This window comes from Myotis yumanensis, unplaced genomic scaffold, assembly GCF_028538775.1.
Source record: "Myotis yumanensis isolate MYYU_CA2020_CCGP unplaced genomic scaffold, mMyoYum1.0.hap1 SCAF_14, whole genome shotgun sequence".
Lineage (NCBI taxonomy): Eukaryota > Metazoa > Chordata > Mammalia > Chiroptera > Vespertilionidae > Myotis > Myotis yumanensis.
In genome coordinates, this window is record NW_027223765.1 from 6,822,865 (window position 1) to 6,847,187 (window position 24,323).

Below are 24,323 nucleotides of genomic sequence, written 5' to 3' on the forward strand. Positions count from 1 at the left end.
AACATCACAGCAAGAGAAAACCAACGTGTGACAATATTTTAGAGCAGTGGTTCTCATTCTCCCAGTGGACGCTCGGCCTAACATCATCACCTGGGAGTTTATACAAATTTTAGAGGCCCTTCCGAGACCTACTACAGTCAGATACTCTGGGGTAAGGCCTGGCAATCTGTTTTAACACGCTCTCTAGGTGACTCTGGTGCACACTCGAGTTGGAGATTCACTATAATAGAAAAAGGTTTTCCCCAAATAAAGGAAGATCTAATTCTAGATGAAAGGATACGGTAAGTTTAAGGAAATCAAGTACTGAGTAGTCAATATAACACATATCGACTGGCATTCAGGCTTGTGACAAATCAAGACAAAAATAAAAATGAATTCTCTGATAGTGGGAGAAGAGAAAAAAATATGAACTGTATAATGTGATAGAGTACAAATATTTTTACCTGACATCTGTACTGAAGTTAGTCTACTGTACACATTTTTTAATGCAGATGAGCTTATGAGCACTAAAATTTGAAGTAACATAAACTTAGGGTTATTAAATGATTATTTGCATCCTAATATCCTCACACATCCACTGAGCGATTCGGGGAAATCTTTCAGAAGATGCACAAGTCTCATTTGCTGATTCCCAAGGGGCAATATCTTTAACTGCCTTGGGCCAATGCTGGGAAAGAAACTATAGAATTAATTATCAAAATTAAATTATTCCTGCTGTGCTATAAAAAAAGAGGCATTACAAATTGAGAAAATGCTTTCATGCTCATCGGCAATAACACTGTGCTGAATATTTCATAAAGGAAAGGAAAAAGCTATTTAACCACCTCACGAGGAAAACAACATAATACTCGCTACCAGCTATTGGGTCTAGGCATTGCTAAATGATTCCACCGTCTTTTTTTTTTTTTTTTCAGACTGATGTCATTTTATTTTTTTAAATTTTATTTTATTGTTTAAAGTATTACAAATAGTAGTACATATGTCTCCTTTTTTTCCCCATTGACCTCCCCCTGGCCTCCCCAGTGTCTTGTGCCCATTGGTTATGCTTATAAGCATGCATACAAGTCCTTCGCTGATCTCTTACCCCCACACCCCCAACACTCCCCAGCTTTCCCACTGTAATTTGACAGTCTGTTCGATGCTGCTCTGCCTCTGTATCTATCTTTTTGTTCTTCAGGTTATAATGTTCTTTATTATCCATAAGTGAGTGAGGTCATGTGGTATTTTTCATTCACTGCCTGGCTTATTTCACTTAGCGTAATGCTCTCCAGTTCCATCCATGCTCCTGCAAATGGTAAAAATTCCTTCTTTTTTATAGCAGCATAGTATTCCATTGTGTAGATGTACCATAGTTTTCTAATCCACTCATCTGCTGATGGGCATTTAGGCTGCCATCTTCTCTTTTTCTTTACAATAACCTTTTGGAGGATAGTCTTGTTTCTCCAAGACTCGAAAAGGTTAAATAACTTGGCCCAGAATCACTTGGCAAATAAGTGCCAATCCAGGATTCAAACTGAGGTCTGATGTAGGCGACATGGAGGTAGCGAACGAATGTCAGGTGGAAAAGGCCCTTAAGAGGTCACCAAACCTAACCCCTTTCTCTGGGAGATGCCGCCAACAGGCAATTCCAGGCTTCCCATTAACACAAGGCTCCAGGGTAGGGGATCATCCCCTTTTTGATAACACACTTTAGGCACCATCACTCCATGTGCGCACCGCCGTGCTAGGGGAGGTATGGGTTATGGGGTAGAGATGGCTGAGAGGAGCCCTTGTGGTCCCTGAGCAGGGCTTGCTGGGAGATCCTGAGGCACTTGGTACCACTGGTCATTGGTCAATTGGTCTTTCTCCTTGCTAATGAGCAGATGACACACGGAATCTGCCCAGATTAACATGTGCAGCTGTTCATGGCCATTTCATTCCACTCAAAGGCTCTGCCGTGTTATACTTTCCAGTTATTTTTTTCTGTAAACTCCAGCCCCTTTGAAAGATCAAGTTGCCTTAGCCCCAAAATGCAATCCCAGTAACAAGCCTGTTTGGATGAGTCAGGCTGAAGGAAAACTTGAAGATTACTGGCTCGAGGCAGCATGTGCTATAGGACTTCGCCTAGGCTTTTCTGAAATCTTTAATTGAGGCTCTTTCGGTGCACGCCGAGCTTGCCAGAATCCAGTAGATAAGGAGGCAGGCATGGCGGTGGGGAGGAGAGAAGATGAGGGGTGGGAGTGGCTCTGGGAGGTCAATACGAGTGTGTTCCACAAGCGAAGGGCACTGCTCTTTAGGATCCCTAGAGAGTCAGCAATGCTGTGATCATGACATCAACAACAGTTACAGTTTTAACAGTAACTGCTATTCACTAAACACGTGACTATCAGGCACTGAAGCAGGTTCCCTCAATTTATTCTCAAAACAACTCCAAGAGGTGGGCATTTTTGTCCCTAACCTTTGCACAGCGAGTGGTGGATTTGAACTCAATCAAGTAATTCCAGAGTCTGCTATTTCCAACATACCACGCGGACGGACTGGTTTCAGTAAGGTACCCTACCTCTTAGTAGATGATGTGCTGTAACCACTTTCTTTGCTCTCTGTCCTCCCGGTCTTCCCCACCCCAGGTTCTCAGCTCATGTTCTCCTTTCCTGGATGGATATGGCCATTGTTCCAGCTGTCATAGCAGCAAGCTTTCCAACCCAATCCCATCGATTGAACCAAAAATGTTTCATGAAAACGAATCCATTTAGCCCAAGTTATTGACCGTCTTCATGCTTAAGTTTCCCTATAGGTAAACTGGGGATATTAACAGTATCTACTTCCTAGTATCATTGTGAATATTAAAGAGTTAATATTTATAAGACTCCTCGAGCATTGCCTAGCACATAGTGTTATGTAAGCGGTTGTTATATAAAATTCTCTCTAAATACAGCTTGCCACTACGACAGCTGGGACAATGGCCATATTCATCCAGGAAAGGAGAACGCGAGCTCAGAGAATCTGGGATGGGGAAGATGGGAGGACGGACAACAAAGAAAGTTCTGGCTGTGCTTCAGGGTGTCAAAAAGGGCAAGTGTAGGCCTCCCATGTGTGGCCAAAGGTCAACAGGCAATGAACTGAAAGTGAGTCCATCTTCTCTACCAGGAAAACTGACAGTGACCTGAGAAAAAGGAGCATAAACACTGACAGGAGGGAACTGAGTTACAAGATTTGTCCGGGCCGGGGGGGGTGGGGGGGTGGTAGGGAAGCTCCCCACTGGCCTAACTAGATTCATGTTGACTTACATCCCAGGGAAGAGAGAGAATGCCCAGGCAGGTTCTGGAGGCGCTGCTGCTGATCTCCAAATGCCACATGCCCTCCAAGGTGCCAGAGGCCACTCCCTGCCCTGGCCTCCTGTTTCCTGCCCGGACATCCCGGTAGCACCCTGCACCCTGGTTATGCCGAACCATCTGTGGTTTCCTCAACTTTGCAAGGGGTTTTGAGCCCTGGTCCACCCCACCCAGAGCACCAATGCGCAACTACAGTCTTACTGGCTTCTGGGGAACATCTGTGACCTAGTTTAAGACCCAAGAAAACAAATCGGTTGGGTCACACTTGGTCACATGGGCACCTACTCCAAGCAAACCCTTCCCAGCAGCGACTCCCCCCAGCTCCAAGGCTGGGCTGTTCCACTGCCCCTGCTCTGCACAAAGACAAGGCTGCAGAGCTCATCACACACAACGTGGGCAGGGGCAGGAAGATGAAAGGGCTCTGCCCCAGACCCCACACCCGTCTCTGGACAAGCAGTGCCCAAGAAAATATCCCCACACCTTTGCCCCAGTCACCAGGACTACAAGTGGAGCAGGGGGCACTTGGCGCAGTATTTAGCATCGTGACCTTGCTACACATCATTCTTCACCCCCCGGGTCCCCAATGCATTGCCACCTTCTCCACCCCCCACTTCAGATACTCTGCATCCAAGCTTTCTGTCTGCTCTTCTGGCTGGAGCAGAGCTCTGGTGCCAACGTGCCATGCTCAGCATGCACCCAGCACCAAATCCTCCCAGTTGCCAGTCATGCCTGCACAGCTGTCTCTCAAACGTTAACCACAGCCCCAACCCCTTGCCCAGAAAAATGAAGGGGGGAAAAGGACAAACCTTGTGTGAGAGGACGGTAACAAAAGAATGCTCAATACAGTTACAGAGAATGCTTTTCTTGACTGAAACCAGAATTAGCAAATAGTGACCTGTAGATATGTTTGCTGTTTGTTCAAAGCCTTCTCCAATACCTAGAGGTAAGTCTCATTCCTAGAGACAGGATGATTCCGAAGAACACGGACCTCTGACTCATGGCTAGTTCTCATTGCACAGCCTGGCCGAGGACTGGCTGAGGGGTTCCGGGGCTCAGGTTTCTGTTCTTTCATGCTTTCAGCCATGGATCACCGGGAGCCGAAGTGCCCAAAGCCGACCCTTCTGCTGGATCCTGATGTTTGGGAACTCATAATGGCTGGTAAGCCCTTCTCTACCATCCGGCAAGTGTGTGGATAAGGTGAATCTCTCAAGCCTCTTTCTCCGCGTTTATAAGATGGGAAACAAGACTGTCCTGTGTGTATTGTCCAGGACTAATTAAGATAAGATAATGCCCTAGAAACTCTTTAAAAATATATATATATTTTTATTGATTTCAGAGAGAAAGGGAGAGGGAGGGAGAGAGAGAAACATCAATGATGAGAGAGAACCACTGATTGGCTGCCTCCTACATGACCCCCAATGGAGACCGAGCCTGCAACCTGGGCATGTGCCCTGACCGGGAATCAAACCATGACCTTCTGGCTCATAGGTCGATGCTCAACCACTGAGCCGCGTCGGTCAGGCCCTAGAAACTTTTCACTTTCGTAAATAAAGCCCGAGCTAGAAGTTCTGGTGCAAAAACCCCAAGGCACTCATGGACAGCACACAGAGAGCAAGAAGGCATTTCCAGGACCTGAACTAGCTCGTGTGGCAGGGAATGCCAGGTGAGCTCGGGGATTCATGGACCGGAGCAGGTACCAGTGAGGAGCAGGGGTGCCTGGACCCTTAGAATCATCCCTGTCAAAGACACTGTCTCCCATCTCTAAAATCCGAGCAACTTGGGAAGGACTGCATTGTCATAATTGTTATGAAGACCCCGGATTAAGGAAACACTCATTCTTGTGCCGGTTGGGAAGGATGAAAGAGAAAGTGTGGCCAGACCAAGAATCAAGAAGATGAATGATGATGCAGATGGGGACTGGGACAGGGACACCCCTCCTAATGCCTAGCTTAGCTTTTACCACTTCCTTGGTGGGGAGGGAATAGACCAGGGGTGGGCAAACTTTTTGACTCGAGGGCCACAATGGGTTCTTAAACTGGACCGGAGGGCTGGAACAAAAGCATGGATGGAGTGTTTGTGTGAACTAATATAAATTCAAAGTAAACATCATTACATAAAAGGGTACGGTCTTTTTTTTTTAGTTTTATTCATTTCAAACGGGCCGTAGTTTGCCCACGGCTGGAATAGACGTTAGCATCAGAACCCAGTGCACTGTGTTTGAATGAGATTTATGTGAATGTTAGTGGACGTGTATGGTTTAGTCCAGGGCATGGCTTCAGTCACCCTCCATTCTCTTATTTCTGTATTATCCGGTTTAAGACAACCTATCCCAGGGCTTCCAGGTGATTCATGCTGCCTAGACATCGGTCCAAGACTGGCCTGAATCGAGGAGCTGTATCTCTTAGGAAAAGGTATTTTTACAGGTTCTTTAGCTCTGGATGTGACTCCTCAACAAAGATGGTTGAACACAGTGGAGAGGAGCAGCATGATTCTGACGGGTATTTTCTTTGTGAGGCTTCTTCATGTCCTTGGGAGGCAAACCAGGCCCGGCTCCGCCTCCAGGAAGTCACCAAACCTCCGAGGTTCGGGTGCTTTTTACACTTGGGACTTTTTTTGTCTTTATTTTTCCTCAAATGATGACAAGCTGTTGGACTGCTGGGTCCATTTTAAAGAACATTTTCTATTGATTTTCTCTCTTAATGTGAACATAGCATCAATTAGGGGCTAAATGAAAACCATTCACTATGAGAGCAGTTTGTTTTCTATTTCACGGCCTCCTGTATTTCAGTGTTTGCCCAAAATATAAAATTAACCTCTTCATTTCTTTCCCTAAAACCTTAAAGCTATTGGTGACATATCTAGCCCAGAAGCTGATTATATTTCCACGAGTTTTTTTCATCTTCATATCACTGACACATGTCAAGCACTGATATAGTTGGTGGCTATGTACCAGGTTAATTATATGCTAAAAAAGTGATGCCAGGAGATACCTAACGGCCTTAAGATTGAGTACAAACATTTTAATACCAGTCTAAACTGGTAAAAACTTTGGCATTTTTTCCCACCATGTCAATGAGTAAAGTTGATGATGATGACGTCTTTAAACTGGTCCCTGTTAAAAGAAAACGATGCTAAAGATTCCATTATTTTTTAAGCTCACTCGTTATTTCAAGGCCACGAAGCATGGCCCTCTGGGGTGGCGGGGTGGGGGGGGTGGGGAGGAGTGGGTGGGGCGGGTCCCTCGGTCCACACTGCAGTCAATTAACAGGAAAGGTGCTAGCAGCTTGTGTGATGTCTTGTCAGCTATAAAAATCCCCAGATATTCCACACTGTGCGTGTGGCAGACATTCATGGTTGCCATCACATCCAAGTTAACATCTTAAATAAAGTGTCCCACTGTGTTCAGGATGGAAACGTGCTGAAATCTAGGTGAAGGGCCTTGATGGTCTAAGCTGGGGGTCGGCAAACTTCTTGTAAATGGCCAGATAGTAAATATTTTCTAGTGTCTCTGTTGTAATTATTCAAATCTGCTGTTGTAATTGAATGCAGATATAGACAATACACAAATGCATGAACATGGCGGTGTGCCAATCAAACTCTGTTATACTAGTAAAACAGGGGACAGGCCAGATTTGGTCTGTGGGCCCTAGCTTGCTGACTCCTTTAACAGTTGAAAAAAATTACACTTATTTATTTATATTTATTTATTTATTGCAATAATCTTCACCCGAGGATATTCTCCATTGATTTTTAGGGAGAGTAGAAGAGAAAGGGAAAGACAGAGAAACACTGATATGAGAGAAACACATCGCTTTGAGCCTGCAACCAAGGTACGTGCCCCTGACCAGAATCGAACCCAGTTCCCTCTGGTCCACAGGCTGACGCTCTATTTTAACATTTTTTAGTTTTCTCCTTGAACAGACATTTCTTGCCTATTCTACTGCCCTTATAGAATTTTATTTTAATGTCATATATTTTTATGTTTAGTTTTTAAATTTATCACCATGTTGTCCTTCTTTGTTAGACAAAGATGTGTAATAAATTGAATTTAATAATTTTTTGAGCCATGAAGTTCAAAGTGTCAAAATATTTATCTTGGTTTGAGTTATCGATTTGGACTAAGACACAGTTGATGAAAAAACAGAATATATTAAATTCTGATAAACACTAAGAGAACATATACATTTATTGGAAATATATTTTGCAATGAGATGGCTTTTTTATTAATTTCTTTTCTGAACAGAGGAATATTATTTATTACGTGTGATAGCGCTCAGCACTAGTTTGATCCCTTTTTTAAAAAATAAGTAAGCCCTGAGGAAATTTGTTCCTATAGATGGGAATAGAAACAGTTTTAATAGCAATATCCTTCAACTTTGAACTCCATCTGAGTCACATGCCAAAAATCATATAGCAATCTATGATCCAACATTATTATTTTTTAAAAGATGTTTTGCTGATTTTTAGAGAGAGAGGGAGAGAGAGAGAAACATTGATATGAAAGCATAACATCAACTGGCTGCCAGAGGATTGAGCCTACAACTTTGGCATATGCCCTGACAGGGAATCAAACTGGCACAACCTTTTTGTGCCTGGGATGATGCCCAACCAACTGAGCCACACCAGCCAGGGCGATCCCACATTATTTATAGTGGCCATTTAGGTCCTCTTTCTATTTGGCTGAACATAAATAAGCAGAGATCACCTGAGCTACAGAAAGAGTCATTTCCCAGTTGGGAGAGTACCATGATGTGTTTGTACTACTCCTGACCTTTACACAGGCATCGCTCACATCCTCCTCACCCCTTGGATAACTCAAGAGGCCAATGGTTTACCAAATTATCTCAAAATTAAATTCATGCTCCTGATGTAACACAAAGTCTGTACTTTCCCTAAAACTTCAGAATTGTAGGGATTCGATCTTTCAGTCAATACAGCACCCACTCGTCCCCATGGTCCCGACAAGATAAATGTTAGATCTAAAGGCCTCAAGTTAGATGGACTGCGAGGAACCCAGAGTGCTAAGGGGAGAGGAGTGCCAATGTTTGACATGGTGGCATGGACTGTGATGCCACCATAGCCGTCCTCCTCCCAGGACATTCTCTCCTGGGTCTCAGTCAGTTCTCACTGCTATGGCTGCACAGGGAATACAAGTGTGTAGTTAACTGCCTGTGAATGCACAGTGTTTTCAAAAGGAATAGAAACCTCTACTATCCTTTGACCCCGTTTAGGAACATAGGCTGTCCACTGCTCTACAGACTTAAAAATGAGGTCCAGGTAGCTGGCTGAGCGAGGAGGCCAGAGGGACAGCTGAAGCCCGGAGGCCTAGGAGCCCAGGCTGTATTCCTGATGGTAAGAAGACTCCTGAACTTGGGACTTACAAGATGACCTTGACTAGCCACATAGCCAATTGGCATTTCAGAGTTTCATAGCTCAAAAATGGAGCTAATCTCTTACCCCTGACAGAGTTCTTATGAGGATTAGAGGAAATAACTCATCTGAAAAGGCAAGTTCAATCCCACGTCCATAGCATAGTTGATATATTCATTTGTTATTTAATCTAGTGATAGTAAAGAATTAGTGAACAGAAAATAGATGCTTAGCTTTCACTGGGGGCAATTTCAATTTTAAAGAATTCCCAGCTGCCTCGTGACTCAGGTCACTCTGACAATGATTAGATTGAGTACTACAGTCACAGTCTCCATGGAGATCTGTTATAGACAGATCAATAATGGAAACTGCCCATTAACTGTCTCTTCAAAATACAAGTCCCCTTCAATGGTTCAATTTTTCCTAGGAAGCTGGGTGATTTCAACCCTGGTGTAAAGCGGGGTTGCTGGGGAACAGCAACAATGGGTGATGCAGGAGGGGATTTTGGAATGAGGAGGAAAGGAACAAATCCTAGATTTTTAAAAAATATATATTTTATTGATTTTTTTACAGAGAGGAAGGGAGAGGGATAGAGAGTTAGAAACATTGAGAGAGGAACATCGATCAGCTGCCTCCTGCATACTCCCTACTGGGTATGTGCCCGCAACCAAGGTTCATGCCCTTGGCCGGAATCGAACCTGGGACCCTTGAGTCCACAGGCCGACACTCTATCCACTGAGCCAAATGGATTAGGGCAATCCTCGATGTTTTTATTTTTATTTTATTTATAACAGGTTATAAAAACACATGTCCAAAATGTGAAAAACTTGAAAACAAAATGGAAAATAGAGCGGTAAGAAAAATAGTATCCATAAGCCTACCTTCCCAATTGCTGTAAACAACATTGATTGTTAATTTCCTTTCAGTACTTTTCCTGTATTTTCTTGATTACAGTGATTACATTACATGTGCGTCTTGCATTGCAGTTTTAAACCTAACAGTTTAGTGTAAGGATTCACCCACGTTAATCCAATACACACATTATTTTAAAGGTCTCATCATATTCTGTCGAGTTGAATGTACCCTACTTTACATCCACTGTTCCATTGTTGGGCATTTAGATTATTTCTCTCTTTTTAAAATATTTATCTTTATTATCCAGCCGGTGTGGCTCGGTGGTTGAGCATTGACCTAGGAACCAGCAGGTTAAGGTTCAATTCCCGGTCAGGGCACATGCCTGGGTTGCAGGCTCAATCCTCAGTGTGGGGTGTGCAGGAGGCAGCCTATCAATGATTCTCTCTCATCATGATGTTTCTATCTCTCTCTCCCTCTCCCTTCCTACGTGAAATCAATAAAAATATACTTTAAAAAATATGTCTTTATTGGATTTTTAAAATTTTTATTGTTTAAAGTATTATGGATGTCCCCTTACCCCCCCCCCCCCCCCACTGATCCCCTCCACCTCATTCCCACCCTCTCTCAGGCCTTCACCACACTATTGTCTGTGTCCATGGGTTATGCATATCCCTTATAATAAAAGGGTAATATGCAAATTGACCAAATGGTGCAACAACTATGATGCACACTGACCACCAGGGGGCAGACTTTCAACACAGGAGCTGTCCCCTAGTAGTCAGTGCTCTCCCACAGGGGAAGCACTGCTCAGCCACAAGCTGGGCTGATGGCTGGCGAGCACAGCCATGGTGGCGGGAGCCTCTCCCACCTCCGCAGCAGTGCTAAGGATGTCTGACTGTGGCTTAGGCCTGTCCTCTTGGGGAGCAGGCCTAAGCCATCAGTCAGACACCCCCTCAGGGCTCCTGGACTGCTAAAGGGTGCAGGCCAGGCTGAGGGGAACCTCCACCCCTCCCCACCAGTGCACGAATGTTGTGTACCAGGCCTCTAGTATGCATATTAAGTTCTTTGGTTAATCTCTCTTCCCACCCCTACCCCTGCTTTCCCTCTGAGATTCATCAGTCTTTTTTATATTACAAATAATTCACCCATTTTTGTACAGCATTTTAAAAAATAATTTGTTTCCTATTAAGTATAGGTTTTCAAAAATGAAATTATGGAGTAAAAGGGTTTGGACATGCTACAGGCTCTTGATAGATGTTGGTTAAAAGGTTATGCCCACTTAGACTTCACCAGCAATGAGAAGGCCTTTTTCAATCTGTGTGATGAGTAAAGAAAAAAAATTACTAATGAGGAAAATCTACTACATGAAGCACAAACTCGATTCCCTTGCTTTTTAGGGAGGTTCAATATTTCCCTATATATTTGTTAACCTGTAAATATCCTTACCCAATAGTGATCATTTTTAAATGTTATATCTTTTTAGAGATATTGTACACCCTTTGGGTATCTCTAAAACATACTGTGGAGTTTATACCAAAAGGGCAGTATGCAAATTTATGAATCACATGGGCTGTGTGAATACCAAGAGATAAGTGATCAGATATCCAAGATTACAACTCCAAGAGGAAAGAAATGAAGCCTTAAGTTGTCTTGGAAAAACCAAAGCAAATGACACAGGCATAATGAGGAGATGTGTTTTGATTTCAGTTCCAAGAATATTTTTTTTTCTCTCGTTCCCTGAAAACAATCTCCCAAATTGGTCTGTGTTAAAGGTAATAGCACAAAATGATAAAAATCAGAGAGAACCATTTTTATAATAAAGCAAAAAACTAGAAAGACAGTTTGTTCCCAAGGAAAGTAGAGACATTGTTCTTGAATCAATTTGACCCGAAATAATAATGGTTGAGATGTATGGGCTGGACTCACTCTGAAAGTTTCATTTCCTGCAGAAGACCTCAAAATGCAACTGCCATCTGTCCTTATTTATATATATATATATTTTTTTTTTTTTAAGTTTTTGTTTATTGATTTTAGACAGAGAGAGAGAGAGGGAGTGGGGAGAGAGAGAGAGAGAGAGATCAATTTGTTGGTTCCACTTATTTATACATTCATTGATTGCTTCTTGTATGTTCCCTGACCAGGAATCGAGCCTCCAACCTTGGAGTATGGGGACAATGCTCTAACCAACTGAGCTACCCAGCCAGGGCCCTATCTGTCCTTATTTATAATGTTTGAATGAATATGTGTAATAAGTGGTCAAGAACATAAATTGATGTATAACAAAAAAAAATGACAAAGGGAATGATTCAGTAATATCCCATTGATTCTATAACTTCCAAAATAAGTCATCCAGCCCTAGCTGGTTTGGTTCAGTGGATAGAGTGTTGGCCTGCAGACTGAAGGGTCCCGGGTTCAATTCCGGTCAAGGGCACATGCTCAGGTTGGGGGCTTGATCCCCAGTAACGGGCATGCAGGAGGAAGCCGATCAATGATTCTCTCTCATCTTTGATGTTTCTATCTCTCTCTTCCTCTCTGAAATCAATAAAAATATGCTTAAACACACACACACACACACACACACACACACACACACACAGCCTGGCTGGTGTGGCTTGGCAATTGAGCATCAACCCGGGAACCAAGAGGTCGCCGGTTCGATTCCCAGTCAAGGCACATGCCCGAGTTGTGGGCTCAATCCCTGGTGACGGCCGTGCAGGAGGCAGCCAATTGATGACTTCCTCTCTCATTGATGTTTCTCTCTACCCCTCTCCTTTCCTCTCTAAAAATCAATAAAAATATATTTTAAAAAAATGAGTAATCCATCATTCATTCCATAATAAATTCGTCTGTTTGTTAATCCCTCAAAGTTAAAAATTGTAAACTGACACTAACAACAGAAACACATTTTAATGCAAAACATATAGAGCAAAAGAACTGATCATAATTATAGCAACGACCGTGAAAAGGGAATTTCCATTTAAAATAAAAATGCTTTACTCTAATAAATAACCACACAGAACACTAAGACACACAAGCTCTTTTTCATGGAGATGCAAAGGAAGAAAGCTGCGGGTAGAGACACCACCATTTTTACAGTGACTAGGCCCAGGGTCCTCCCTGATGAACCCTGCATTTCTAACGCAAGTCTCTCGCTTAGAGCTACCCCAGAGGCAGGGCCAAGGGCCTCACACAGTTATTTACCTCTGATGCAACTTGTTAATATTTTCCCAGGAACATCTACCCTCAACTCCTAGCTCCTTAATCATCTGTGGACAAACATTTTTATAATTATTCATGGCCCCACGGTATCTCAAAAACCATGCATATGGTAGCCAGGGGATAAACCGCTAGGAATGAAACCAATGCAGCAAACGTGAGACTGATTTTCATAGGAAAGCAGAAGTACATCGCGGGCTGTGGGGAGTGAAACATGGTTCTGAAAGTGACCTCACAAAAGTGGTCATCTCTGCATCTTCTCAGCGCCGCTCTCCACGGTTTCACGGAGATTGCACACATACACACACACACACACACACGCACCCACACATGCACACAGTGGGTTCTTCGTGGGATCTGACTTATACAATGTTTTAAATCCAATTGCTTGAATATGAATATGCTGAGAGAATGTCCTGAGGACTAACACCTGAAGTAAATCACTTCTAAACCAAGAGGCGAGTTTCAGGTTGCAGGAGGGGCAGAGAGGCTGACGGACACAGTGGATGGGATATGGAGTGCCCCATAGCACTATCCCCCAGCATGACACCAGCTTTTACTACATAAGATCAGTATTTAAAGTCTAAACAGTCTGACTGGTTTGGCTCAGTGGCTAGAGCGTCCGCCTGCGGAGTGAGGGCTCCCAGGTTCGATTCTGGTCAGGGACATGTGCCTTGGTTGCGGGCACATCCCCGGTAAGGGGTGGTGTGCGGGACGCAGCTGATCGATGTCTCTCATTGATGTTTCTAACTCTCTATTCCTCTCCCTTCCTCTCTGTAAAAAATCAATAAAAAATATTTTTAAAAAATAAATAAAGTCTAAACAATCTTGTAAACTGTGTTGTTGTTGTTGTTTTCCCGTTTCAAAAAACTGTGCAAGTTTTTAGAGTTATTTATCTGAAAATTTCCATACTTGATTCAAGTCAAAATATGCCTTAAATGCTTGTGTAGTGCTGGGGGTTGGACAGCTTGTTACTACACACATGAAACAGACTTCTCTGAGACATCCTGCAAAATGCAAAAAGACTGCGAGACTGAGGTACTCTGACCTGGACGTTCTTCTCTATCAGTTTCAAGAGAAATGTCAAGAAGCAAACACCTGCCACATGTGTCCTTGGGATTTCTTTCCTGGACAGGTTCTGATGATGAACTTGAATAACATAGAAAAACCAGAAACGAGCTCAACTTTTCCGTCCCCTTGGATTTCAGACAATAATAATCCCAAGACTTCTGAGATGCCCCCACAAGACAGCATTCAGGATCAAAACAGCAAAATTCCCAACTTCTCCTCAGAAACTTCTGCCAATTCTGATGAAGCCACTTCGGGTGTGTTCTAACTACGCCAGACGCGCCGAATGTGGAAAACTCCTCAATGACCCTCCCTTTTCTTAGAATAACTGGAACAAATGTACATTTTTTGGATGTCTTTCCAGGTCTCCTCCGATGTGTGGTCCATTATTTTCCAATGTCCAACCTCTGAGCCTCGGGGAACTGCCATGGAATGTTTACACGGAAACAATGCAGGACTATTATATAGGATTAGCTAAGCCTCCTGCCTCCTCTTTAAGTGGTGGAAATGTGAAATGGACATTTAAAATGTAGCCTGAGGAGCCATGCGCTGCCCTTTCACAACGTATTCTTCAATATTCGGCTCCTCCTTGAGACGGCCTTGTAGAAATAAAGTAGCACAGGCCTGGCATCAGAGGGCTGGCTTCTGGGGCAATGTTCTCCCGTTTGTAAGTGATGTGCCCCCGAGGCCGTGCACTCGTCACTGAGCAATTCTGCTGTTTCATGACAGCAATGTGTCATTTAATTGTAACTGATAATAAACTCATGCAGCTCAGGGCAGATGTGGGGTGGAGAGGATGTGACTGTATTGCTCCACGGCTATTGACTGCTTAGGAAATTTGGAGATTTTTCTGAACCACAGAGAAGAGGAACAGAGAAAAAACAAAAGAAACAAAATTATGTAGGTGCTAATATGTCCTTGTGTGTGTGTGTGGGGGGGGGGGGGCGATATATAGAAGGACAGTAAAGAACAACGTATTTTAAAAACTGCTATTCCAATGATTTTCAACTGCTATTTTCAAGGATTTCATAACCCCTTGAGGAACAAACCCAAATTCTTCACAACTCTACCTGCCTCTGCAAGAGTCTGTTCCAGGCCTGCCACACACCTCGGGGAGCTGTCCTCTGTGCGCATGTCACCCCTTGTCCAACAATGCCCTGTGAGTCCTCCTATCGAGTTCCACCCAGGGGCCCCTCCTCTTCCATGAAACCTCTTTACGACACTCCAGCACTCTCTAGACCCTTTTTCCTTTAAAATTCCTGAAACCCCCTTCATACCATGTATTTTTCTGCTATTGAACACTGCCCTGGTCTATTACTCAGCCCCTAAGATGTGTGTGCCTTTTACATGCCAGGCTATGTATGGTGCTACACATGGAGTTGCATAAAACAGGGACAGTTTCTGTCCTGGAGGCATCCACCATGGATTGGGCAGCACAGTGGTGCCATGATAGACCTTTGAGCCAAGTGCTGCGTACAATGAATGCACCCAACCAGCTGGGTGCAGTACTGTAACATTCTAGCATTTCATCCGTCCACCCTCCCCTCCCCCCGCCCCAAAGCCATCTGCCTCATTCACCATCATGGATCCTGCGTCTAGCATCACTCCTAAGACTCCCACATGCACTTGTGGAATGAAAGAAAGGAAGGAAGGAAGGAAGGAAGGAAGGAAGGAAGGAAGGAAGGAAGGAAGAAAGAAGGAAAGAAAGAAAAAAAGTTGAGAAATGTGGTCCCCTCTGCGAGGCTCACGCAGTATCCTTAACAGCTCCTCACCTGGGTAATCTACTGCGCTCAGTACTGTGTGCTGATCCATCGCTGCTCATCCTACCTGGTTGAAGGAAGATGGGTGGTGCCAGACGAGGCCCCGGGGGTCCACCCGGCCACTCACCTGGCTTGTTGGCAGACGCAGCAGATCCAGACCTTCTCGTGCTTCTGGTAGGAGCAGCAGCTCTTGCAGACGTTGAACGCGCAGTCCCCGCAGCGGCGCTTGGTGTTGACGAGGAAGGTGAAGGGCGAGCAGCAGCGCATGCAGCAGTGCTCCACGAACTTCTGGTGCTTGGAGAGGATGCTGCACTTGCTGCCCTCCTCGTCCAGCTTCTGCTTCATCTCGCTGGAATGAGCAGACAAGGAAGGAGAGGACCAGGTCAGGGGGCTCTCTCCCCAGAGCATCCTTACCCCGGCCCGGCCCGGCCACAGACCGAGCCACATGGAGCCCTTCCCGCACCACAATAAAACTCACACTTGCTTCCCATGATAGCCAGAGGGGAACCCCAACCATGGATTAGCGTGGGGTGCTTCTGTCCGTCACATTTTCTGTTACCTTTCAGACACTAGACTGAGATACGTATTATCACCATAAAACTAAGTACAACCTCAAAAAAGGAAACCTGGAACTTAATTAACACCTTTTTAAAGGAGCAGGAGATCGTGTTGTTATGTTACTGTATTAAAACATTAATCCTCCCAACAGCCCTGCTGGGAATATGATCGATGCGGTGCTGGCCCTATTTAGCAACCCTGGAAACGGAAGCACCCAGGGATCTTAAAAGCTTTCAAATCAACGTGAGTGAACAAATCCTAAGCAGTGGTGATTCAGAGTCGCCTACAAGACAACCCTCTTCTTCAGGGCCTCTGACCAAAAGAAAACTCTCGAAATCCATGGCCTAAATGGTAAACAGAGGCTGTGTACGTAGGAGTTACCCTTGCCTGACATATTAGGCATGGGGCAGGTAAGCAAAAGGGGAAATGTTAGAATTACCTGTATTCTACTACTCTGAACTATTTATGTATCTCCTCTCTCCCTCTCTCCCCACCCCTTTCTCCTCTGCCCTCATAGGAGATGATATTATACATACTGTTTTAATTTTGAAGCCTAGAAAATTGTCTTTTTTTGTTTAGATTTTCAAGTGTGTTGGCATAAAGTGGTTCACATGTTTCTTTTGACTTTAAGACCTCGGCTATATTAGTAATTATTTGTATTTTTGTCCCCCTTTTCTTTCTAAATGTTGCTTATTTGAGCCTACGTGTTTTATTCCAAACTTTATGCAGTATCTCACTTTCAGCTGCTTCTCCCCCGAAGGCTCCAGGCCACCTCTCTTGCCCCATGCCGAAATGAATGCCGCAGCTGCTAGTCCGCAGAGCCCGCGGCCCTGGCGTCCCCATCTGACCAGACTGATCCCTCTGGTTTTAAATTCATGCAAGCTGGCGTGGCTCAGAGGTTGAGCGTCAATCTATGAACCAGGAGGTCATGGTTCGATTCCCGGTCAGGGCACATGCCCAGGTTGTGGGCTACCGATCAATGATTCACATCACTGATGTTTCTATCTCTCCCTCTCTCTTCCTCTCTGAGATCAATAAAAATATACTTTTTAAAAGTTCCCTCTTCACTTCTACCCCTGGGGAATTTCCCTTTCTTACCTTTCCTGCCAACTTTAAAAAAATTGAAATATGATCCACATACCATAAAATTCACCCTTTCAATTGTACAGTTCAGTGGGTTTTAGTATATTCACAAAGTTGTGCTAGGCACCACCCCTTCCTGATTCCAGAACATTTTCATCAACCCCAAAAGAAATCCCACATTATGCAGTCACTCCCCATTGCCCGCCCCCTCAGTCCCTGCCAACCACCAACTCCTTTCTGGTCCTATGACTTTGCTTATTCTGGACATGTACTATATAAATGGAACCATACCCCATGTGGCCTGCTGTGTCTGGCTTCTTTCTTTGCATGTGTTCAAAGCTCATCCATGCAGTAGCATGTATCAGCACTTCATTCCTTTTTCCTGCCAAATAATATTCCACTAACATACCCTATGTCATCTGTCCATTCATCAGCTGATAGACATCTGGGTTGTTCCTTTTCTTTGGCTATTACAAATAATGCTGCTATGAACACTCATGTATAAGTTTTTGTGTGGATATAGCTTTTAAATTCCAGGGGTAAAGTCACTGGGTCATGTGGTAACGCTATGTTTAAATTTTTAAAAAACTGCCAGACTGTTTTCCAAATGGCTGTACCATTTTTACATCCCCATCAGCGATATCTGAGGGTTCCAATTTCTCCACCTCCTCACCAATACTTGCTATTGTCTGCCTTTTCTACAACAGCCATCCCAGGGAGGACGAGGTGTTATCTCATTGTGGGACTGATTTGCATTTCCCTAATGACGAATAATGCTGAGCATCTTTTCATATCCTTATTGGACATTTGCACATCTTCTCTGAAGAAAAATCTATTCACATCTTTTGCCCATTTTAAAAGTAGCTTATTCATCTTTTTATTGTTGTGTTGGAGGAGTACTTTAAATGTATTCTGGACACAAGTCCCTTATCAGTTTTATGACTTGCAAATATTTTCTCTTTCTTATATTAAACCTTATATTTTGTTAGTATTTTTATGTGTTTCTAGTACAAAGAAGGGTCGCATTAGTTCATCCCACCCTCCTATTAGAACTGGAAATCTACATATGGTTTTATAACCTCATTTTTCACTTAACAACAACATATCATAAACATCTTTCCACAACAATTCAGGGAGCGTTTGCAGCTTTAACCTCGGTGACTTGGGCTGGCTTACACATCTGCCAGTACGTGAGCAGGCTGACTGCCCTGCACAGCAGTCTTCAGTACAGATCTGTGGCTTGATGGGTAGTAGAGAAAGGCTGAATCAGTATTAAAAGGGGAGACTACATCAGGCCAACTAATAATTCTATGAGGTAAACTATTATATGCATACACTTTGAACAAATGAACAAAACATTTACAGGGAAATAGGACAGGGTTTTTGTCCTAAGGCATGAAGATGTCGATATCCGGTCCCTCGGATTGAGAACTGAAGAGCTAAGTCATCAGCGGCTCTGACATCTGTAAACAATACAAGGACAGCATCGGCCACAGACCAGCTTCTATTGATATTTCACAGACACTAAATTAAATGGGATAGAACATCCAGGAAGGAAAGTCTTTGGGGATCAAAAAAGCTCTATGAACGCAATCTACAGAATCCCTCGAGCTTTATGAGTTCTGTTTCCTGATACACAGGACTGCAAACACCATATTTGATCAGTCTCTGCAAAACTGCTCCTCCCTAAGCTTCTGGGCTCAGTGAATGGACCCTCCATCCACCCCCTGCTAAAGCCAGACCCGGGACCTTTTCTTGGTCTTGTCTCTCCTTGCACATCATGGTCAATCCATGTTCTATACGTTATATCTTCCAAATACAAAGTACCTGGCATTCATTCACTTGTCTCCATCTTTGCTTTGCCCTCACCCACCCCCAGTCCAACCTGGCCTCCTCTCTCCTGAGACCAGGGAAACAGCCTCTTTCTAAACTTCTTCCTCTTCCCCAATCTCTCCTTCCAACTACAGCAGGAAAGTCCTTTCGAGTATGAAAATCTAATTGATCTGATTGGATCACCCACCTGCTTAACATGCTTTACAGATTCCAGTTTCCCCCGCCAAGATATAACAGGAGCCCACATAGCCCGTGTGCCTCCAAACGCACCCCGTCCTCTTAGGATGCGTGAACCACACAGCCTGTCCCATTTCTTACTGATCTTTGAAAATGCCATGTCTTCTTTTCTTTGAGGTTTTCCTACATGCTCTCTCTTCTTGAAAGCTCAGCCTAAGTCCATTCACCCTCCTCCGTTTATCCACAAAAGGCCTTCCCGTGTGGCCGGTCATCCGCACAGACAGCCGTGGGCAGCCCACCACTGTGATAACCGGTCTCCTGAGAGGTTTCACAGGTAGAAATCATATACCCTTGTTCATTTTTCCTGACGATGCAATCAAATAATGGGCAAAGGATCTAAATAGACACCTTTCAAAAGAGGACATTCAGAAAGCTTTTAGGTTAGAAACATGGCAGCTTACCTTCTCCTTCCTCCTACCCTGGATCTGAATACCTGGGACACATGGGAAGCGTCTGCATTTCCGTTTCAGTTTTCATAAATTCCTTTGGTGGTGTTTCCCAGGGTGTGGCATGTGGGCCACTGCTGATGGACCAGACGAATGTGGGTGGTACAGGACTACGCATTTTTTTATATTAAGTTATGTTTTGGTTTTAATACGTATTAGGAAAAAAATTTAATAAACATAGTTAGCCTGATATTTCATAGATGTAAATGCTTAGAGTTAGTCGAAGTGCTATTTAATATCTTTAAGTGAGATGTTTAAGAGGAAAATATTAAGTAAATAGCAACAAAGTTGATATATGCGTCTGGCAAAATTTTTGAAAGTGGTTGCCTATAAACTCACAACGGGAGAGGGATGAGCTCAATAGGCAGACCCATCAGACAGTTTCTTAAATGGCCAAGGATGTAGAACCTTCTGGAGACAGTTCCATGAAACAAGAGACAGCTCGGCATAATCCCATGTGGAGAGATTTCCTTCTCGGGCACTAAGGTCTCCCCCACTGGAAAGTACAGCTGCCAGTGGTACTAGAGGCTGCTAGACGCTTCCTAAGACTAAAGCTTAGACAGACTAATCATACAGTTCACTATGTAGCTAGAGGAGTTCTATGCCATAGCCTATTATCCTCAATTAACATTCATTCAGATTCCACTAGAGGGCAGCCCTGCGCATAGAAATGGGGGGAAAAGGCTGATCACTTAGCAATAGACTGTGTCATCTATTGGGTTATGATGACTAGAACCATCAGAATGAATAACAAGACACTCTGAACTCTTTCAGTAAGGTTTCAGTTTCTCAGCATTTCTTTAGTCGTGGGATGTGGACTTAACTCATAACAACAGTTAATACTAGTTCTTGAATGCTTGTTCTTAAGTCTTTTTTTCACTTTACAGGTAAGAAAGCCTGTTGTGCTGGAGAACCAGTTAGTGGACAGGTAACTGGGAAAAAGTGAGCAAGGGTGAGAGAGCAGAGCCCAAAGAACAGGGAATCTTGTGTGTATGACTTACTGTAGGCGTGCTCTTAAACAAAGGGAAGAAAAGGAAACAGAATAGAAAAGAAGAAGGAGGTGAGCAGAGATGTGGTCTGGTCCCTAGGGGAGCTCTGGAGCATGGGTTGTACTGCAGAGCAGGTCCCACTCTGAGGAGAGAAGATGGCCTTTGTACCCCCGTATTATTAGTCGGTCCTGTAGTGGGAAGCCACTCCACCCTGACCCAAAGAGGGTGTAATCCAGTGGTTCTCAACCTTCTGGCCCTTTAAATACAGTTCCTCATGTTGTGACCCAACCATAAAATTATTTTCGTTGCTACTTCATAACTGTAATGTTGGTACTGTTAGGAATTGTAACGTAAATATCTGATATGCAGGATAGTCTTAGGTGACCCCTTGTGAAAGGGTTGTTCGACCGCCAAAGGGGTGCGACCCACAGGTTGAGAACCGCTGGTGTAATCTCTTGGGAGAAAAACTGTCCTGAACTGGGAGCAGCTGGGAGCCATCGGCAGCCCAGACTCGGACACCCTGGGCTATGGGTGTCCTGGACAAGTAAAGGTGACCTGGGCAGGACCCTGCAGTGCCCACTGCTAAGCATCTTGCCCATGGGTGTTGCTGGTAGGTACCAGAGCAAAGGCTTTCATTTGAAATACGTTTTTATGATTGCCTTAGGTTTGTTTGTAGTTATCACCAATGTTCTTATTTATAAAATATGTAGATACAATAAAATCAACAAACTAGGAAAAGAAAAGAGATTTGAAAAAAAAATCAGGAACCAAATATAACCAGAAGGAGGCATGTGCTCTAACTCTACGGCCAGTTCCAGGCCAGCCTCAACACGTGGATGCATCTCCAAACCACAAATCCAATTCCTAGCAAACACCAGAGAGGAATGTCGATTTTATTGAGAGCTTTGTGCGGAAGTGGAGGTGTGAGCGATGTGGCACATCACGCTGAAAAACGTCCTTTTATAAACTCCCCTTCAAACATCTCTGCTCTGGCCTGAACACTCGTGTCCCCGGTCTGTCTAGGCTGGCCCCGGACTGCCCCAGAACCACCTACCATTTTACAAGCACATCCTTGGGATGGGGGTGCAGGAGCCAGGGGGTGTTTCAGCTCATCTGCTGCACAAATATACTGACCAGAAGAGATACTTTATTTTTTTTATTTTAAAAGATTTTCAAGTCAATCTTTAGAGGGAAAGAGAGAAAAACATTGATGTGAGAGAAAACGTTGATCGGTTGCCTCCTGCACACCCCCTACTGGGGATCAATCCCGCAACCCGAGCATGTGCCCTGACTCGAACTGGCAGCTCTTCAGTGCACCGGACAACGCCCCACCAACTGAGCCACCCCAGCCAGGGCCAGATAAGATACTTTAATGCTTTCACTGGGCATCGAAGTTCTCTCCAAGCTTCCTGAAAACCACAGCAAAAAAGGAAAAAGGGTTTATGGAATTTTCAGTTTCACAAAGAAGGCAGTTCACCATTTTCTCACAACAGGTAACACTTCCCAGAACCCAATTCTACATTAAATTTCTCATGTGGAGCTTATATTGGGTAATCAAGGGACAGAGAGGCTCATGTTTTCAAATGCTCTGTAGAGAACGCATCCCTATACATAACGCCTCTCTTGGAGCTCTAGTTCTTTCTGTCCCTGGCCTTATCACAACATGTAATTAATGACGTTACATATCTATCCATTTGTTTACTTGTGCATTGTCTCCATCAGAGCTCCAGGAGGGCAGGGGCTGGTGTGGGTGACTCACCACTGCCTGCCCAGCCCTCCCGCAGGGCCCAGTGGCAGGCTGTCGGCTAGTTTTGAATACATAAGTAGAATAGGTCAAGCATTAGGTGATGTGGTGCAGCAGGGGAGTTTTAGGAACTAAAATCAGCAGGGCCAAACAGTCTAGCATAACAATCGAAACCGAATAATTTGTGATGGAGAACATTTATAATCAGTAACCCTCATTACTCAAAATTTAGGGTTAAAAATTACGTTATACGGCAACGAGGTATAAACAGGCACACATACGCCTGATATCCCAAGGAGATAGTTTTGACCCAGGAAACTACGGCTACCCTTCATTTTGTTTTAGATTTTCTTTCTTCTACTGCAGCACTATTTCACCTTTTCCCGAAGATGTCTAATGCAGGGGTTAAAAGCAAATGAATCACAGATAGGCTGAAAGAGAGCCAGGCCCACCTTTTCAAATATCAGAAACCTGTATTTCAGGTTTATATTCAGCAGTGGTATTTGGTTATGGATTAAGCCTGGTCAAAAGTAAAATTTCAAAAAGATTTCTGAAGAAATAAGTTTTTATGATTGCCTTAGGTTTTAAATATTTCTAAAATTTGGTGAAACACTTAATACCCATTTATCCCCCAAATAAAATTTAAAAGCCTCGGATGGCACCTAGAGAAAAAAAAACATTCATCATCATAATAGATGCTTTTCTATATTATTCTAGACAACCCCAGCTTATGGAAAATGAAGTTGACATATCTTCTTATCTATGAGCTTGACAATACTGGGGAAATAATGTTGAGGAGTTTTTGCCGACTCACCCTAATATATTTTCGTCTCAGAAACCAGATTCTATTTTCAGGAGAAACAAAGCCTAGTAATTAGGATCATGATTCAGGCAACAATAAGAGAAAAAAAAAAATGAATACTAAAAAGACACCCATCCTTTAAAATATGTTTAAGAGGAATAATATTTACTGGTTAGTTTTTCCTAGTAGATATTTTATAATGCTGAAATAGCTAAAGTTGTTACCAAAATATTTTGTAGCAGCCCCAAGAGACTTGGCAGGCTTCTGGAACACAATGCTTAGCAATTATTGTTGTTTTGCACAATCAAGACCATTGAGTATTTGTAAATAATGTTTAACCGAAGTTGTAAGTGGTTCCTTAGGTAATTTCCTTTGGCAATGAAACTGGCAATTCCATTAACAAAAAGGGTAGGGGCTCAAACCTGTCTACAGGAGCCCAATTTCTTATCCCACATAAACATATATGGTGCCACCAACAGACATGGGTGTTGCTGCCAACACAGATCATGAGTGGATGGTAGACCCGTGAACTCTTTCTTTTAAAAATATATTTTATTGATTTTTCACAGAGAGGAAGGGAGAGGGATAGAGAGTTAGAAACATCGATGAGAGAGAAACATCGATCAGCTGCCTCCTACACACCCCCAACTGGGGATGTGCCCTCAACTAAGGTACATGCCCTTGATCGGAATCGTACCTGGGACCCCTCAGTCCGCAGGCCAACGCTCTATCCACTGAGCCAAACCGGTAAGGGCGACCCACAAACTCTTGTTCAACTCTCAGGCACCGAGTCTATTGGGTTTTCTTCGATAAGTGTATCCACCCCCTACTCTCTACAGAATCCATGACTTCCTCCCTGATCTGTATACATCTCTACTAAACAGTGCTCTAACATTACGTCTGTCGTTATTTATTTATTTATTTATTAAATATACTTTTATTGATTTCAGAGAGGAAGGGAGAGGGAAAGTGAGATAGAAACATCAATGAGAGAGAACCATTGATAAGCTGCCTCCTGCACGTCCCCTGCTGGGGATCGAGCCTGCAACAG

At 43.7% G+C, this 24,323-nt stretch overlaps 1 protein-coding gene across 2 annotated transcripts in view; it reads right to left on the reverse strand.

The window, feature by feature from the left end:
• The window catches only part of MYRIP (myosin VIIA and Rab interacting protein), a 162,044-nt gene that overhangs the window by 84,010 nt on the left and 53,711 nt on the right, over positions 1-24,323 (reverse strand). For both annotated transcript variants that reach the window (XM_070391557.1, XM_070391555.1), the window contains one exon: positions 15,708-15,929. In XM_070391557.1, coding sequence (XP_070247658.1) covers positions 15,708-15,929 — 222 coding nt within the window. The remainder of the gene's footprint in view (positions 1-15,707; positions 15,930-24,323) is intronic.